Genomic DNA, 18,151 nt, shown 5'->3' with positions numbered 1-18,151 from the left:
GACATCCTAGAGGCATAATTTACAAAAATTGTACACTGCTGCATGTCCAGTGAGCAGAGCATCCATCTTTATTTGTTTTTGCTGTTTCAATTTAAAATGTACAGTCTGATTTCAACAAAAACACAGTGCCTTGACCTGAATGTAATAAAAATATACCTATACGGGCGTTTTCTTGAGAGTGTTATAATAAAAAAAGACATTATTTGTAGAACACAAGGTAGGAGTACATTATAATGTAGCCAGGGTTACTGGATGGATTTGGGTCCCTGCCGTCATATAGACCAAAGTACAGGACAGTGTTGGATCCTCTCATGTCCACCTGCAGAAGAGTGAATTGTTTTAATTTAACAATCCGCAAATATCCGTAAATTCACCGTAAAAATAACATATATCATTGCAGCATCTGAAGGACTCTTACCTGGCTGGTAATATCAGTCCTCCAAGGATTCACCTGCAGCCCATCACACCAGCCCCCCCGGCCGTACAACCAGGTGCCGTGTTCATTAGGCACCGCGCCCTCGCCCACATGAAGGGTGCAGCCGAAAGCTGTCCCTGCACAGACAATGGTCATGTAGATCAAAACATTTATTTATATCAATTCAGACCCTTAATTTCCAGTTATTTTACCACATAATTCTCTTGTAAGCATGACTACAAACCACATGACCCAGAATCAATGCACTTTTTACCTGCTGAGTCAAATATACGAGTGTTATTGAACTTCTTGTTCACCAGGAAGTGGTGTGACGTGACACAGAACTCGCCACAGCCGTTCTCATCGCTGCCGTGGCCCGTGATGACAGCGTACAGCTCAACCTGGCAGGAGAACACAGCCCAGAGTCAGACTTACACCTACCTTCTTTTGTAATATGTATGCATGATTGTTCTAATTCAGAACTTACCTGTTTGGTTGAGACGGGGACACTGAAATTGATTGCCTTGAACCTCTTGTTATAATCCTTGTCAAAAACTCCACCACCAAACAAAGTTGTCACTTTGAAAGGGTAAAGTTCGTCTGAATTCCGAGAACCTTAAATAAAATAAAGGAATAATCCAATATTGTTCAAATAAGAGAGATGGTTGCAGTCCATTTCTATCAGAAAAGGCTCGTTTCCAAATGCTCCATCTGAAAATGTGAGGAAAGTGAAGGTCCACATGACCTCCAGAGGGTCATTCCTCCATTTCCTCCCCTGTTACAGAGACATGTGTGAAGCAGCTGGAAGTTTGGCCTCCCTCGCCTGAACACAAAATCCTAGGCTTTGTTGGTGCCAGATGGTCTGGTGAAACCAAATCCTCTCTCAGGTTCAAGCCAAAAATCATATGAACAACAAACACTTCCTGAAAAAACGTCACGAAACACACCAGAGTTCCCTGTATTTCCTATCACAGATGCACAGTAGCACGGTGGATGGGAAAAAACCAGTCCCACACTGACCAGAAATGTTACTGTGGCTGAAGCGCAGGTTCAGGGACACCGTCCAGGGCATCGCCCAGGGCGCCGTCTTCATCGTGAAAGCACATCTCTCATTATTCAACAAGGGCAGGAGCGGAGAAACGTCTGTGACCCAACGGCCTATTCCTCTGGAGTAAAAACAAACGCCCACCAAGTACAATGACGCCTATGTTTATTGCGTGAAATACGTTTCCAGCTACGGAGGATCCCGAGCTGAACCCATACCTGCGAAATGCCGTAATCCAGCGTCCAAGCTCCATGTTGCAGTAGGGACCGAAATGATCGCAGCACACGAACAGCTGCACGGTGTGGTCCCAGTGGGCGCATGTTTCATCCCTGGGCCCGGGACAGGACAGGGAGGCGTCCAGCTCCATCACGTTATAGTCCAGCACATCTGCCAACAAAAGCAGCGTTCAGCAGCGCGGTGATAAATAAGCGGCAGCTGCAGGGCGAGGAAGAGGAGGACACGGCGCCACACCTGAGGGAAGAGCCACCGCGGCCCAAGAGCCGTTCTCGCCCTGCATCTTCACACGCTCGAACACAGGCACCACCAGCGCTGGGCTCCGGAGGCGCTCCTGCAGCCCCTCGCGGAAGTTCAGCCTACGGGAGCGCAGGTGACGGTCAGTAAAATGTCCGGAAATCTCGGCACGGGTTCTGTTTCACTACTGCAAGATGTTCGTTCTATCTTACATACCACTCGGCTTGCCAGGTAACAAACTTGAAACTTGGGTACAGGAACCAGCCCATCTCGGACAGCGCCCCCTGCTGGTCAATGGCAAAGAAGACGTTTGGAGAGGGCGTGGTCTGGAATGAAACATTCACTGGCAGTCCAGCTCTGCAAAGCCACAAGATTCATCAGAAAACAAACAAAAAGGTCAAATAGCAGAAATACATAACAGTGAAAACCAAACCACTGATTTGCCTAAAATACGAGATTCTGGCAGAATCTCCTTATTTTTATTAGACAGTTACATTAAGCTGGGTAAAGCTGGCAAAAAGGCGTTGAAAGGGTAAGGTCGGTCTGAATTCTGAGCACCTTAAATAAAATACAAAAAAAAACCCAACCCCCCGTTCTCGTATCACATCTCTAGACAGTTTTCCCATCATTTTACACTTTTAGATGTTCTTCCCCTAAACAATTGCAAAGTTAGAGTCGGGAAGATGAAAAACCTTTAATTACATTCACTACTGACTTAAACTCTTGCACAGTACTGCAAGTCAACAGCAAAGAACGAGGAACTGCGTCAATGTGAGGAATCCAGCGCAGCCTTACAGAAGCGCATTATGAACCGAAGCCTCCAGATGCACCATTGCAGCAGGTATGTTCAGTGCCGTGTAGCATTCTTCACCCACGCAGTTCATGTCCTGGACTGGGTTCCCAAGCAGTGCGTAAACAAGCACGCCGGCGGCTTTAGAGTCGGCCATGTTCTTCACCTGAGGGCCACAGAGAACACCGGGAAAGTAATGCCTGCTGTCGCGAGGTCCCACTATTTCACACTCCCCGTAGATAACATAAGAGAAAGGGGTATGTGGAATCTACTAAAAAAAAAAAAAAACAACAACTATTACTTGACACCTTTGTGAAGAACGAACAGCCACCTTCAGAGATCCATGCAACTCTGCCTTCAGCGGAAGCGCCGGGACGGCATCCATCACCTGCATCCGTCAGCCTGTACGGCTTCTGCTCCCAGTGTCCATACAGCCAGTCATACCTGGCATTCAGTCGCTTAGCAACCAAAGGTATATCCCATGCTGCGGGCAAAACCAACCAAAAACACATCATTTCGTTTATTTAGGCATATTACACACACACAGCATCTCCCAGAAGTGAGAAGGACACCACTCACATTTTTGTAAATTTCATTGGGACAACACTGAAGGGTTTCACTCTTGTTGTGTTTTAAGACATTAGTGAAAGTGAAGTGATTGCCATTGTGAAACACTGCAGCACAACTCACGGTGAGACAACGAAATGTGTCCTCCGCTTTTAACCATCACCCTGAGTGAGCAGTGGGCGGCCATGACAGGCGCCCGGGGAGCAGTGTGTGGGGACGGTGCTTTTCTCGGTGGCACCTCATTGGCACCTTGGCAGCTCGGGATTCGAACCGGCATCCTTCTAATTATGTCTTCAGCGTTGTCCCAAGGAAAGTCATAAAATAATTACGAAGATGTGAAGGGGCGTCCTCACTTTTCAGCAGCGTATTTGAAAACTGGTTAATCAGGGAGTCATCCTACACGCTCCAACCTAATGACTTCACGTCCGCTTTAAATGGGAATCACATTAATTTCCAAGTTGACCAAGCATTGTGACACGTGTGCATGTAATGACTGGGCCTGAAGATGGAAGACAGGAGGGACACTGCAGTGGCAGTAAGGACCCACGGCCACGAGATGGTCATCGCTGCAACCGCCCTATAAACAGATTAAACTGATAAAAAGCCACGAACCTGGGGACGTGAAGACCGCTTGAGCCAGGCCGCAGTTGTGACCCGTGCAGCCCCACGAGTAGAGGACCCTGGGGACCCAGTTCCCCAGCGCGTGCACCGGGACCGGTGAGAAGTGCAGCCTGGAGAAGACCTCCTTCCCCCTGCGACACCCGGGGGACAGCGTCACACACGTCGCCCGCCGCGCGGAGAGAACACGCGTGACGGCGACACGGGCCGCCCTACCTCTGCGATCCGGACGCGACACGGTGCAGCTGTCCCCGCATCCACGCGGCGTCCGCCGGCGCGGAGTCGTCCAGGGACAGGAAGAGGACGCGCGCGGTGTCGGGCAGGGTCTCCAGCAGGTCCGCCAGGGATTGGTCGGAGCACCACAGGGCCTCCAGGAAGGCCGACTTGTTGGTGAAGGCGTGCACGACCACGGGGCCCCCGGGCCCCGTCTGCGGGGGAAACGCGAAGTCCCCGTCCAGCAGCTTGACCCGGAACGCCGGGGCCGCGTCCCCCGGCTCGAACGCAGTCGGCTCGTCGGAGGGGAGCTTGGCGCGGAGATTCACGCCCTGCGCCGCCCGCCAGCTCGCTCGGACCCCCGGCGGAAAGGCGTTTAAAAGGCCTGAAAGGATGAGGAGCAGAGTTCCCACCCTGACCGCCGCCATGATGCTCCGCGGTGGGCGTGGCCTACGGTGGCCCGGAAGGTCAACAGGGAGACGAACTGAATGGGGCAGTGGTGGCCTAGCAGTTAAGGAAGCGGCCCCGTAATCAGAAGGTTGCCGGTTCCAATCCACCAAGGTGCCACCGAGCAAAGCACCGTCCTCACACACTGCTCCCAGGGCGCCTGTCAGGTAAAAGGAAGACATTCATCTAGACTCTTCTCCGTCTTGGCCCCTCGGTGGTGGAATGAACTTCCCCTTGAGGTCAGAACAGCACTTTCAAACGGCAGCTCAAGACCTTCCTCTTTTTAGAGAATATTTAGATTAACTGGTGACCTTCTTATTGTCTGATTTATGTATAGAATCTACAACAGAGTGAATAAAAAGATTGTGATCATCGATGGTAACTTGAAAGCACGTTGTAAGTCGCTCTGGATAAGGATGTCTGTCAAATGCCTTAAATGTAAATGTCACCAAGGGTAATGGTTAAAAGCAGAGGACACATTGTGTTGTGTACTGTGCTGCAGTGTTTCACAATGACAGTCACTTCACTTTCAATTCAATATGTTGTTAACTCAATCACTCACTTCCCATGATAGTTCTCTGGGACACTGGGACACACTCACACCTACAGACACTTCAGTGCTGGCGGTTCGTGGAGCAATGGTGGCCTCGTAATCAAAGTGTCCTGAACCATCAAGGTGCCACTGACGTCCCTGCACACTGCAGCCAGGGTTAAATTCAGCTTGACCTGGTGGGAGGCAACCGGAGAACCGGCACCGACACGGGGAGAGCACGCAAACGAGCCACACGCAAGGTCCGAGCCGGGACGTGCGAGGCCACCGTGCGGCCACGGTTCGAACCAACGTCGATGAATCACATAGAAATGCCGATGACGACAACCCCCGTCATTGTTCGGGAGGTTAATTATGAAGCGGCGATTATAAATGGCGCGTCTCTGCAGAGATGTTCTCCATCCAGTGAATTCGTCTCATCGCAATCAGCGCGTTCTCGGGGACATGATGAAAATCCTTCTTCCGATGCTGCTGCTACTTATTTCGGCAAATGTTTTCTGCCGGGAACTAAATTCCAACCAAGACAACTTGGCCAGGGACAACCACTCTGAGGTTTGGTAAAATCTCTCTCTTCGGGTTATTATTATTATTATTATTATTATTACGATCTAGGGGATCCGGGGGTATCGGCATTCGGAAAACTGTCGCCGTCTGTCCAGGTGGAGCCCGCCCTGCTCCTGCGGAGGATGAAGGGGACACTCTTCGCTCTGATGGGGAGGCGGTCCGGCGGTGAGGGACACGTCCCCGTCACGTCAAGCGCACGTTTCGTGTATTGACGCCTTACGCGTGGCTAAAGTTGTGTGTTGTTTCTCCACATTCACGTTCCCAACAGCAAAAACACAGGCGACCAGGAAAAGTGAGTACAGCGTCCAACATGAACTGCAATAACATCAAATGCCTAACAATGACGTCAATTACGACGGGATATAAAATCACACATCTGACAGTTTATAGCAGATTATTGCTCGGGTTATTTAACCAACTGGAAACCACAGAAAAGTGACGTACTACTGTCATTACAGGACAGAGATTCCACTCTTTTGTTGGCTTGATGGGAAAGCGTTTTTCGGACGTCCCAGGTACGTGTGAATAACACCAGACACAGCTGTGGCGGCCGGTTGGGAATGAAGTTGTTGGTTTTTTTTTTTCCCACGTTGCGTTGCAGGTTTCCCTTGATCGAGGTCCACAGAGAAGCCACCGTGGATTACAGGACAGCCGTTGGCGAAACACGTCCTTGGCCCGTGTGAGCAAACCCAATGGGATCGTCTGAAACAATTATCCATATTCGGCAGATGTTGTAATAACCGAATTTATGTCAGGTTTGGTTTATCTGTGTTCCGCAGAGAACTATAGCACAATTTAGGAAAAAAAAAAAAAAAAAAAAAAACACATTAACACGCACACACAATCTATTCTGATTGAATTTGAATCCAAGTATCGCCCAACAGCGCCCTCTAGAAACCGAGGACTGAATTTCACACAAAAATAAATCGAATGTGTATCTTCACAAGTTTATTAAGTGACTGTACAATACGAATGAGAAAACCAAAATAAAAATACAGAAGTGGAATACATGACTAGAAATGGTGTTGACTTGCTGTTAATGTGTCGAAAGTTGTTTAAATCAGTCAGCCACCCTTGTATTCCTCTAGTTCCCTCTTTGTACACATCAACTCAATTCAGGATTTAACATACATAAAAATTACAATAGCTGGCTCGGTATATATATATTTATATATATAAAAATAAACTAAATGAACAATGACATTTTAATGAAGTTATAAATGGTGGTCCAAGGCCATTGGCTAGACAGAAACAGGGTTATATTCTGGAACATTTAAAAAAAAAAAAAAGGAGGGGAAAAAAAATAACCCAAGAGAGGATACAGCCCACAGCTATTCCATTTCTCCTCTTAAAATCTGAGAATGAAAGGTGACCTTTTGGCTGAGTAACATTGGCATTACATGGCATTTGTTCTAACATGATTGTGCAACAGTTAGACATATCTCTGCCCTTAACTGCAGACAGAAGTTGTTAAAGGGGGGGAAATTAAAATAATAGGACATCAATATATATGGGTTTGGCCTCAACAAGGTCACAAAACCTGTTGTTGAAGTCCACAAACAGCCATCGTCTGCTTCTCCAACATTACAGTACTGACAGGCCAAACTCAGCTGTACGCGTGTTAGCATAGGACCAACGGCACACGGCTGTCCCGGATGGCAAGTACAACTGCGTGACACTGTGTTCGCTGCGTGAACTGTTTTAAAAGATCTTCCCTTTCTTTTTGTTCTTCTCCAAGGTCCTGTAAAAGAACAACAGCAAGTTAATGTGTGTATCAGTAACACCAAAAGGCGTTTTCCACTGCACCCAACGCAAAAAGCTGCAATTTAAATGATTAGTATATGGATTAGATCGGCAACATATCCGATCCATTCTCTCATTCTCACTTCAGTCGGATGTGACATGTTTGGTCACATGACTTTCGATTCGGAGACATATGGTTAGACACCGCATGACGCGCTGCATCGTACGTCAACGTTGCCGCCATATTGCAATAGGCTCTGCTGTGGTGTGAAGCATATACATGTCTATGATGAGAAGTGCATAAAATGCCTCACTCTTGTGCTGCTTGGGGCTGTACAAACCGCTGTACGCGCCAAACCAGATCCCGGGGATTACATTTCATAGGTAAGGCTGGACAATTGTTTTGAATATATTTGGCCATTATAAAATCCTGTTTTATAAGTCTTAACCTTAGCTAAGATAGGCTAAGCTAGCGAAGCTATGCATTCCGTGTTCAAGTTAGCCTCCAAACGTTTTGGCTAAACGTAGGCATTAACTATTTAGACAGTTTTTAGCTGTTTAGTTAACTTCTCAAACTTTGAAGGTTTCCTAAAGAAATTCACATCAGTTTACCAATCTTAACCTTAGCTAAGCTAGCAAAGCTATGCATCCCTGTGTTTGGTTAAACGTAAGAACTATAATACAGGATTTTATAATGGACAAATATAATCAAAACAGTTGTTTAGCCTTACCAGGGTTTGTCGTTCGACAGTAATGTAAAAGAGCTATTTGTGATTTATTTAATGTTGTAGAATATTGTATTTTGAAAGCACTGGGCAGTTTGTATGTTTCACTTTGAAATTAAACATTTCACTACTAGTATGCGACTTTTCATTGATATACAAGCAAGTGTCCTTTATCATATCGCAATCGAATATCACTTTATTGATCTCAATAATCGCAATATGTATTTTCCCCTAAATCATGCAGCCCTAGTACAAACTGGATCTACAAGTACTTATAGTGGGCAAAAAAAATATTTCTCATGGCCTCTGAAGTTAGATGGCCGAAGAACCAATGGGTTCCACTTCCTGTTTAGTTGTGTTTTCGAGGCTCTGCTATTAAGCAGCGCTGACAAACTCAAAAGGAGATTGCTCCAGACTGGCTCAGACCTGGAGGCATCGAGCTTCTGCTGCTCCAGCAGACGCTGCTGGGACTCCCAGTTGGCCCGGTCCTCCTCAAACTGGCGCCGCTTCTCCTCCAGCTCCTTGTGTTGAGCTTCCAGATTTTTCTTCATCTGTTCATGACGGCGCTGCAGCTGTATCCACACATACCAGCAGGGGTTATATAGTGCGCGCACACGCAGGTAACTCGATGCCATGGTTGTTTTAATGCCTACACTTCAGTCATCTGACAAACCTTTTCCATGATTGTAGACTGCTCACAAACACTGGAAGCACCCTTCTTAGCTGAGGGCTTGGAGCAGTGTGTGGTGTTGCAGAATCCATTGACTAAACTCCAGTTTTACACTTACTGTCATAATGGAAAAACGTCTTACCTCTGCCTCTGAATCTTTCAGCTTCTGCACCTTCTCCTTCACCTTCATCTCAAACACCTGCTCCATTTCCATCTCCATCTTTTTCATTTTAGCCACATGATCCCGCCGTTCCTCCTCCATCTGTGCCAGGGGACTCCTACAGAAATCAAAGACACTTCCTGAGTCAACTACATGAGTCCTTCCATTGAGCTACGGTTTCCCCACACCAGGGTCTGACCCACCCACAGAAGACATGCAAATGTACTCCAGAAAAATGTCTGTCTTTCCCATAAGATAAACAGAAGGGCAAAAACATAGAAGCTGATCTTGGAACTAAAGTAGGGATCATTACTGCTTTGATGTTACTACAAGTCTAACCACAAGCTAGTCACCTGAAAAATCACAAAATTGGCATACGTACTGTTCAAATTCAAAATTTTGATCTCAATTTACACTACTCAGTAAGGAGATAGTAGGGAGAACCTGGTGCTCGGGAGTCTCAACCCACAGTTCAGGAAAAAAAAAAAAAAAAAAAAAAAAAGGAAAGGAAATGAAACAAGGGTTTAAAATAACATAAATGACCACTTACATGCCTTCAACTGTGTCAAGTCTAAAAAACAGAAACACACAAACTTAGCATGCTGAAACAAAACCATGCATCAGGAAGCAAATGAACGGAGCATTAAACAAGATGTGAAGAGAGTGGATTTTAAGTGATAGGATGACATAACATAATACAAATGGCAGTGAAATAAAATAAACTGATCTATCATAATCTACACTAACATGAAACTGAAGACAAATTGTATGAGTGTAGATGCTACTGTAGCAGTATACTGTAGCGATACTGGAAAACTACTCCAATAAAGCAAGTCCACTTTGCAAGCGAACACAAAGACGTTGTCTAATGAGGCTGAATCATTGATTTCATTCAGTTCATAATCTGCATCTTATGTTAGTGTTTCTCTGGCAATTGTGTAATATTTACACCACATACAAGATCAGTATATTTGAATAAAAGCGAAAATATTTTTTCAGTGACTGCACCACACGATTGCTAGATTTTCTGTACTTGGTCCAAATGCTACACCCTTCCTTGTGCAGTCAAGAATTTAGAGCATCTGCTTAGAACTGTTTTGTGGACATCCACGTAAAATCCACTTTAAAGGCTTTGTTTATCTGTGTTCATTTACAAATCAAAAGGTAGCCTTAAGTCCCTCTTCATATTTTCATTACTTAAATTTTATTTATGTTTATTATTTCATGTATTATGTACCCAAGGCAAGTGGCATTGATCAGCTTACAGAAAATGTTGGTTAATGGTAGTTAAATGGTAATTGCACAATGGGTAAAACACCCACCTGTGAACCAGAAGTCACAGGTCTAAACCCCACTTACTACCATTGTGTCCCTGAGCAAGACACTTAACCCTGAGTGTCTGTCCCTGTAACTACTGAATATAATATGATCTGGATATGGGCGACTGATAAATGGCATACAAAAAAGAAAAGACAAAAAACAAAAACAGGCCCTCTCCTGCTTATCAAGGTGATTCAAAAGCTGCTTCGGGATCAGCTGTGAACATCCAATGTGTTAAGATGGGCATAAATGCCATTTTTGGGCCATTGCAAATTCCTGAAATTAGGCCAAATCTCATCTTGATCATATAGTGTACATGAGGTAAAGAGCTGTGCTTCACCCCTCCTAACCAGCAAACAGACGACCATGTCCTCACTGCACATGGGTGAACACCGAACTGGAGTGCAAGCATGGCAGTACAGCGTGTTAGGAAGGTTTGAGCTGTGGCGAACACACATAAGCCTTTCTGACGTGGCCTCAACCCACTTATCATGACCGGAACAATTTTTCTGCATGTTTACCAAATGAGTGGAAAAAAACGCACAATGTGTGCCCAACTTTAAGTGCAATTAATGAGATAAACAAACATGTAAGGGGGCTGTGTCGGAGGCTTTAAGAGATGGTGACCTCAGCGTTAGCCTAAAGTGTGATTGGTGAACACCTTCAACTGCATGACCACTCAAGACTCACTTGGTGAGCTGCCCTTTGCTCTTATTGTTGTCCACACCATTGTAGGTGACTGCAGCCAGCTTCCTGCTCCTGTAGTTCTCGTAGTGGACATCGTTGGTTACGTCTTTCAGGTCTTGCATGTGTGTTCTGAGGGCAAGATGACAAATTCATTTTAGCTCAGACTCTTAATAGGACCTCTTAGGTTAAATAGTCATAACCTGTGTAAAGAGGAAAGTAACATTGTCATGCATTAAGCCACAATATAACCTATTCTGTGTCAAATTAGTTTCAAATCATTACCTGATCAGCATGTTTCTCAGGATGGTGAAGTCACAATGCTCTCCATTTTCAACTGCATGAAAAGGATCAAGATAGCATATAAAGTATCAAGTCTATACAGACCAATTTTAAACTTAAATAACTGGTACATTCATCTGATATGGTTTTCTCTTGAAAGGGAGGATTATGTAATAGACTGATGTAAGATTTTGTCTGAGACAGTTTCTCTAACCTTCTGCAACTCCCCAAGGGTACTGTCTGCCCCGAACCTTCTTGCCGTTCACCTCAATGATTGTGTTACTCCCAACCACCGCCAGAGGTAAACGCTCCTGTAAATGTTTGGAGATTACACAGCCTTATGAAGTACAGTGTTTTCAATTGAAATAATAAGATTCAGCATAACACAAAACAATTACTTTGATCTTTTTTACAAGCTTGTTCTCCTCCTCGTCATACGTCTCAGGAAACTCATAGATTTTGATTTTGTGCTCCTGGATTTCATGCATGATCTGAAAAGGAAGAGCAAGGGAGTGTGAGAAGATTGAAAATCATTAGGAACAGTCTTAACTTTAAATGTTTGCATTTTGAGAACACACCTGCTTCTTGAATTGCTGGCACTCTTCAGGAGTAAGCGTGTCTGCTTTGGCAATGAGGGGGATGATGTTCACCTTCTCATGCAACCGTTTCATGAACTCAATATCCAATGGCTTCAATCTGCAGCAAAGAGTTTTCACTTTATTGTGAACATTCATTAATCTATATTGAAATAGCGGTGCTCAGAAGTGTACTCTGAACGCGGTACATATTAACACACAACCACAAATGGAAATAGCTGGTTGCAATAAATATAGCTGTCCTGTAGGCCAGGTTTTTATATATCTAGCCATAATCTAGCCCACTGCAGGACCAAAGACAGGCCAGGGAAACTTGTTAAATAATCATATCAGTGGACCTGCGTATGTCACAGCTGGGCTGAACTTTGGAACAAACAAATATGCTGCAGTGAGTGCGGCAAAAAAATCTTTGGCAGCCATCGTTTGTAGAAGTTGTCCGGCTTAAAAAACGATGGCAGCCATCGTTTGTAGAAGTTGTCCGGCTTAAAAAACGATGGCAGCCATCGTTTGTAGAAGTTGTCCGGCTTAAAAAACGATGGCAGCCATCGTTTGTAGAAGTTGTCCGGCTTAAAAAAACGATGGCAGCCATCGTTTGTAGAAGTTGTCCGGCTTAAAAAACGATGGCAGCCATCGTTGTAGAAGTTGTCAGGCTTAAAAACGATGGCAGCCATCGTTTGTAGAAGTTGTCCGGCTTAAAAAAACGATGGCAGCCATCGTTTGTAGAAGTTGTCCGGCTTAAAAAAACGATGGCAGCCATCGTTTGTAGAAGTTGTCCGGCTTAAAAAACGATGGCAGCCATCGTTTGTAGAAGTTGTCCGGCTTAAAAACGATGGCAGCCATCGTTTGTAGAAATTGTCCGGCTTAAAAACGATGGCAGCCATCGTTTGTAGAAATTGTCCGGCTTTTTTTTTTTTTTTTAAGCGGGACAACTTGCACAATTTGGCTTCCAAATACTTACTTTACTGGTGTGGTTTATGATTGCATGGAGAGAAAACTAGACCAGTGAACATTCATGAGGTTAATCCACAAATACTCACCCATGTCCTGAGGGAGCAATGAAGTACAGGCAGCTGTGGACTCGACTGTCGGGCATCTGCCGTCTGTTCACTCGTGACTCTGCGTTCAGGTAATCTTCAAACTTACTGTCAATGTAATCAATGACCGGCTGCCAGCTGGAACAGAAACCGCACCACAGTGATGTGGGTCCGGGTTACTCCCAACATTGTATGTTTGAAGGCAGTTGAAATCGAACCATTCAATTTCCTGGGCATTGTATATCACATACCAGTTACTATTGTCTACAGCATCACCAAATCCTGGAGTGTCCACTATAGTTAGTAGGAGCTGGACTCCACCTTCTTTGAGTAGCACTTTGGACTGCTCGACCTGAGACAAAGAGGTTTAAAATCAGCTATTCATGAGACAATTTCCTATCTGAAGCACTTTTAAACACTGTTATGAGCTATAAATACAAACAAAATGAACCATAAACCCAAGACCAGCAGTCTGAAGTCTCTTATCTTTCATTACACTGCTTGTCTTCTTTAGATGCACAAAGAACCCTCCATGCTTAACCTGATGTGCCCTCTAGAGTAACCCTACTGAACAAGCATCTAAATCAGCACACTCTTACTGAGAGAGCAGAAGGAAAACAGAATAAAACAATAAAGGTATCAGTCAAAAAGAAATATGTTGAACTAGAAGCTGCAAGTGTCAACATGCAGGACAGCAATGTTATATTACTTAAGTATACTGAGAAACCAGAAACATGCTAAGCAGTGAGCAGCACTATGTACATGGATGTTTCTATAATAGTGTATGCAATGGGGTGGTAGTAGCCTAGGGGTAACACACGCGCCTATGAACCAGAAGACACGGGTTCAAGTCCCGCTTACTACCATTGTGTCCCTGAGCAAGACACTTATAAATGCTGTAAATGCAAATGTAATGAAATGATTCATTTAAATTACAAAACAAAAGTGAAAAGCAAGGATAATTTTGTTGCAGCTTTGCCAATCAAATGTCAAATGCAATAGAGAATTAGAAATTGTACTTCAATCATAAAACTTAAGATATTGTGGTACACAATCCAATATAGCAGCCACTAATCAGCTGTACTGTGGGGTTTACATCCATGGATTTATTGTTGCAGGCTTGACCTTTTCTTGAAAAAGCAACTTCAACAACATGTCCTGAACCTGTCCTGGCATTTACTGCCCCACCCCGCAGTGTGAGAGCATAGCTGGGGTCTGTACCTGTACAGTCTTCTTGACCCTATGTGCAGGACCGGGATACTCTCCAGAGTACAGATCGGTGAGGAACAGGGAGTTGATCAGTGTGGACTTGCCTAGACCAGATTCACCTAAAACATGGATGCAGAAATAAAATAAGGCCGTTCTTTTGGTAAACATCCTTACAACCTACTTGCTTAAAACGTAATTCTGTTTTAGTTATGTTTTCCCACTACAGCACTGGCAATTTCTGACTCGTAAAAAACATTAATAAAATGATCCAATTTAGCCTATATTTAAAAAAAAAGGAGGACTATAGACAGTGTAGGGTCCCCATTATCACGCATGCTGGCCTGTTTCAGTTTTGAAGGCTGCTCTGCTTCAGAAGCCATTAACAATAGTACTGTAAACTGCACTCTACTCGCATAAAAACCAGCATCTTACTGATTAGGCACACAAAAAGACTCAAAAAGAAATTATGGCCGATACCCAGCCTTTTATTAACAAGACAAGGTTTTTACATTTTTCTAAGGGATTTACAGTTTCTGGAAAGAGAGCTGATGAATGTGATAATCAAAGTCTTCATTCTTTTAGTAACATTTACATTTATGGCATTTATCAGACGCCCTTATCCAGAGCGACTTACAGTAAGTATATTTATCTAATTTGAACATTTGAGAGCTAAAATAGAATCACATGCACTATTTCGTCATAAATAATAAACCTTTATTCACAGCTCTTTTTAGTGATGAGCTTTACACAAAGCATGTGTACAGAGGCACGCCAATTTTAAACTCACAAAGAACAGGAATCTTCCTCATTAATTACTTTCACATATCTAGGACAGTTAAGGAAAACCTCTAAAAATGTACAGATGGTAGAGTCAGCAGTAAGTGTGCCAAATAGAGTAATCAAACTCACAGGACGTCATCCATTTTCTTTAAACTCTAGATAAACCAAAGTTCTAATACAATTTTCAAGACAGAAGTCACATCTTCTCTTCAATGTACTCTGTAGAGTGTGAAACTGCCTTCGTCTGCTATCCGAAGGCAATTCAGTGGCAAATCTGGGCTCCAAATGGAGACTTGGACCATAGCCACCTAATTTCCTTACGTTTTCTGTAAATCTAGGCGGTTCTTCAAAGACTCCATTTTGCAATGAAAGCTTCAGCATTAACTCAACATCAGAAACACACAAGATATTTTTACCCACAAGGATCAAACACACACTAGTTAATTTAATTAGTCAAACAGCATTTCCTGTGTCAGTCGTATGACCTAAAAGTCAAGAATGTATTTGAAGTCTTAACAGAATATTTCTCTCCCAAAAGACAGAGCTGCACGAGCATGCATGTACATCACTTAATGGACAGGAAACAAACTCGGAAGAGGAGAAAGAAGAAAAAGAAAAAAAAAAGATTCATCATGAACCTTTCATATTAAGCATCCTTACCCACAACCATTAAAGTGAACTCAAAGCCTCGCTTCACTGACTTCCTGTAGACTTGATTGGGGAGGCTTACAAAGCCTACATACCCCTCCAGGCTCTTCTGTTGCTGAAAACAAACACACACACACACACACACTTTAGTGATTTTCTGAATCAACTGGGAGCTGGTAGGATGTATATATAAGAATTTTTTTAAAACAGTATGTTATTGGGAAGACCATACTTACTGCTGCTGTTTTAATCCCAAACATAAACAGAACACCGTAGGAAGGAGGGTAGAGCAGTCACAGAGTCCAGTATCCATACAATGGAGGGGCAGCAGTTTAAAATAAATATATATATGTGGTGGGGGGTGGGGGGCAGGGAGATGGGAGATAGAAATGAACATCTGTAATTGTGAACAACGTGTGACCCAAGGCATATAAAAAAAAACAAAGCAAGCAATGACAAAATGAATTGCTGACATAATACCACACGGTGCACATTCACGCAAAAATCATTACAGTCGGCAGGCATGACCTTTTCTTGCCCATCTAATTAGATGATGTAAAGCAAATTAAAAAGCAAATGCCAGAACATAGAGGAACAACAAGCCTAAAGCAATGACCCTTCCTATAAAACCAGCAATCAGAATGCATAAAAAAAAAGAAGCTTTTGTAATGATTGTTCATTTTCACAATAAACACACAGGGGACGTGGTGGCCTAGCAGGTAAGGAAGCAGACCCGCAAAGGGAATGCCACTGCACAAATTTCACAAGGTACACACCCTGCTCACCAAGGTGACTGGTTAAATGTGTTGTGTGATCCGTGTGCTGTGCTGCAGTGTTTCACAATGACAATCACTTTTATGGTTCTTTGTGCATTAGAAGAATTTGTTTGGATGAGTAATGCATTGTCTGGCAAAAATCTTTCGCTAAATAAAGCTTGCAGGTATTATTAAAATCACCCATGCCTTCTTACAGAGACAGACATAAGTATTTCATTTAGTCAATAAATCATTTAATACAGAGATATACCAATAATGGGCTGCCAAGGATTATCTCCTTTCAAAAGTTACAGATTACTGTTTTGCACAATTGCATTGCATGGTACAGCATGTGCTCTACTGTCTCCGAATACAATACAAATCAGCCAGACTTCGTAGTGGTGATGTGACTAACTTCCTGCAGATATCATCAGGCAAGTTATAGCCTAGAAGACACACACGCTCTCTGCAAATAATATAAAATGTCATATGTATGATGCATGAATATAGTCAAATAGGTTTCAGTTTGTTAGTTCACATCTGACATACAGCCTGACAAATACGTAAGAAAATAATCGGTCAGCTTCCTTCCCTATTTAAATACTCCTAAACATCTGACATTGATATATAATTCTTTAGCTGCAGTGTTAAAAACATAGGCGAGTCTAATCTTCTGGAAATATCCTCACACTCCTTTGAAACTTGGGTAGAATTAGACTGCAATTGCTGATAAACTACGTGCTGCACTGAGCACATCTTGACTGGAATAAATAGTTCAAATGTCGATGTAATCGGACAGGTAGGTTTCGTTGCACGGACCGTGAATTTATGTAAAGGCCGTGCGTTTCGCGGCAAGTACCGTAACTTGGGTTAGCATGTTCGAGCTAACTAGCACTCTTTTGAGGAAACGTACTATGGCTATAACTCTAAAGAGGTTAACACAATAAAAAAAAAAAGTAAAATTAGCCACACATAAGTGAACTTTAAAGCACAATGCGCATACAGTCAGTCAGAAAACTGACTAGTAGACCAGACCTAAATCAACCCTAGCAGCTAGCTTAGCTGATTAGCTTGCCGTGTGGTAAATCACACAATGCTCCTAATTAATGTAGCAGCCATTAGCGTGCTGTATTTTTTTAGCACTGTGGTTGGCATGTATCGCTCACTGGCACTTTGTTTAACTACCATCCCGGACGAAATAAGACTTGAACACAACGGTTTAAGTTGATTTTGGACTGACACATGAGGGGGGGAAAACCCCCACAGGAAATGCCTCACTCGCGCTCACCCAGTTTAGCGAGTGTAAAAACAGCTCTTGGGCGTTGGCTAATTCATATTCAGAGTGTCCTGAACACTCACTCCGGGATCCGCCGGGCGTCGTTCCAGCAACACCGAGCGGGACGGGAAAACTCACCCATGATGTTGACGCTCCCGGCCGCCGGACACAACCGATCACGCACGGACCGACATTCCCCTCTGATAACCCCCCTCACGTAAATCGCGCCACGCCGCGCTGAAACGCGCGTATCTCGAGATGGGGAATAGCCCGTTCGAGAATCTCGCGAGAACTCGCCGGCCTGGCGCGTACGGGCCCGAGAGAGTCGAGGCTTGCGGCCGGAAGCTTTTTTTTATTAAATTAATTATTGAATATTTTTGTAGAACTGAAAAGCCGTGTCTCGAGTCTGGATAAACGACCATTCTCGCAAACTTAAATTCAGAATGCAGCACTCATTAGATGTTCATCACAACGCACCGAATAAAACCGACGTTTGTTCAACATTCACGGCGTATTTTCACGACGAAGCTGTCGGAGAGTCCCGTGGCAGCTCGGTACGGTTAACATCTCTCGCCCCCACTGGTGGAAT

At 44.0% G+C, this 18,151-nt stretch overlaps 3 protein-coding genes across 5 annotated transcripts; 1 reads left to right on the top strand and 2 right to left on the bottom strand.

The window, feature by feature from the left end:
* Positions 1-47: 47 nt before the first annotated feature.
* On the bottom strand, positions 48-4,579 carry LOC114789691 (uncharacterized). The gene is made up of 12 exons (XM_028978950.1): positions 4,123-4,579; positions 3,901-4,040; positions 3,030-3,205; positions 2,727-2,887; positions 2,148-2,288; positions 1,932-2,053; positions 1,679-1,847; positions 1,436-1,581; positions 903-1,030; positions 690-816; positions 419-552; positions 48-319 (listed from the first exon to the last, which is right to left on the bottom strand). Exons 1-12 carry the CDS (start codon positions 4,545-4,547, stop codon positions 200-202), a joined length of 1,989 nt encoding a protein of 662 aa, XP_028834783.1. The 5' UTR covers positions 4,548-4,579; the 3' UTR covers positions 48-199.
* Positions 4,580-5,352: 773 nt separating this feature from the next.
* On the top strand, positions 5,353-7,582 carry LOC114789874 (protachykinin-like). The gene is made up of 5 exons (XM_028979302.1): positions 5,353-5,668; positions 5,776-5,845; positions 5,949-5,972; positions 6,139-6,195; positions 6,282-7,582. The coding sequence occupies exons 1-5, from the start codon at positions 5,489-5,491 to the stop codon at positions 6,290-6,292; spliced, it is 342 nt and encodes a 113-aa protein (XP_028835135.1). The 5' UTR covers positions 5,353-5,488; the 3' UTR covers positions 6,293-7,582.
* On the bottom strand, positions 6,614-17,912 carry septin7b (septin 7b). Of its 3 annotated transcripts, none has more exons than XM_028979301.1 (15): positions 17,701-17,912; positions 15,768-15,772; positions 15,544-15,646; positions 14,116-14,222; positions 13,146-13,246; positions 12,898-13,032; positions 11,843-11,960; positions 11,663-11,755; positions 11,479-11,575; positions 11,268-11,319; positions 10,989-11,114; positions 9,529-9,549; positions 8,961-9,096; positions 8,575-8,720; positions 6,614-7,421 (listed from the first exon to the last, which is right to left on the bottom strand). In XM_028979301.1, exons 1-15 carry the CDS (start codon positions 17,702-17,704, stop codon positions 7,382-7,384), a joined length of 1,284 nt encoding a protein of 427 aa, XP_028835134.1. In that variant the 5' UTR covers positions 17,705-17,912; the 3' UTR covers positions 6,614-7,381. The 3 variants fall into 3 exon arrangements, with proteins under 3 accessions (XP_028835134.1, XP_028835132.1, XP_028835133.1); XM_028979299.1 differs by having other exon boundaries at positions 15,768-15,769; positions 17,701-17,833; XM_028979300.1 differs by lacking the exon at positions 9,529-9,549 and having other exon boundaries at positions 17,701-17,851.
* Positions 17,913-18,151: the final 239 nt, after the last annotated feature.

This window comes from Denticeps clupeoides, chromosome 5 (genome assembly GCF_900700375.1).
Source record: "Denticeps clupeoides chromosome 5, fDenClu1.1, whole genome shotgun sequence".
Classification (NCBI taxonomy): domain Eukaryota; kingdom Metazoa; phylum Chordata; class Actinopteri; order Clupeiformes; family Denticipitidae; genus Denticeps; species Denticeps clupeoides.
Note: the sequence above shows the minus strand (reverse complement) of the source record. Positions and strands in the feature narration are given on the sequence as shown.

What these genes read in the sequence shown, in the direction of transcription:
- LOC114789691 (XM_028978950.1), bottom strand. Translation starts at nt 4,547, where the DNA reads ATGGCGGCGGTCAGGGTGGGAACTCTGCTCCTCATCCTTTCAGGCCTT. An exon ending in CAGCCACAGTAACATTTCTG is followed by an intron (nt 1,031 to 1,435) that starts GTCAGTGTGGGA and finishes ATTTTATTTAAG; the next exon opens with GTTCTCGGAATTCAGACGAA. An exon ending in TCCCCGTCTCAACCAAACAG is followed by an intron (nt 817 to 902) that starts GTAAGTTCTGAA and finishes TTCTCCTGCCAG; the next exon opens with GTTGAGCTGTACGCTGTCAT.
- LOC114789874 (XM_028979302.1), top strand. Translation starts at nt 5,489, where the DNA reads ATGGCGCGTCTCTGCAGAGATGTTCTCCATCCAGTGAATTCGTCTCAT. An exon ending in CCAGGGACAACCACTCTGAG is followed by an intron (nt 5,669 to 5,775) that starts GTTTGGTAAAAT and finishes CCGTCTGTCCAG; the next exon opens with GTGGAGCCCGCCCTGCTCCT. An exon ending in AACACAGGCGACCAGGAAAA is followed by an intron (nt 5,973 to 6,138) that starts GTGAGTACAGCG and finishes CTGTCATTACAG; the next exon opens with GACAGAGATTCCACTCTTTT.
- septin7b (XM_028979301.1), bottom strand. An exon ending in AGCTTGTAAAAAAGATCAAA is followed by an intron (nt 11,576 to 11,662) that starts GTAATTGTTTTG and finishes AAACATTTACAG; the next exon opens with GAGCGTTTACCTCTGGCGGT. An exon ending in CTTGACACAGTTGAAGGCAT is followed by an intron (nt 9,097 to 9,528) that starts GTAAGTGGTCAT and finishes TGATTTCTGTAG; the next exon opens with GAGTCCCCTGGCACAGATGG.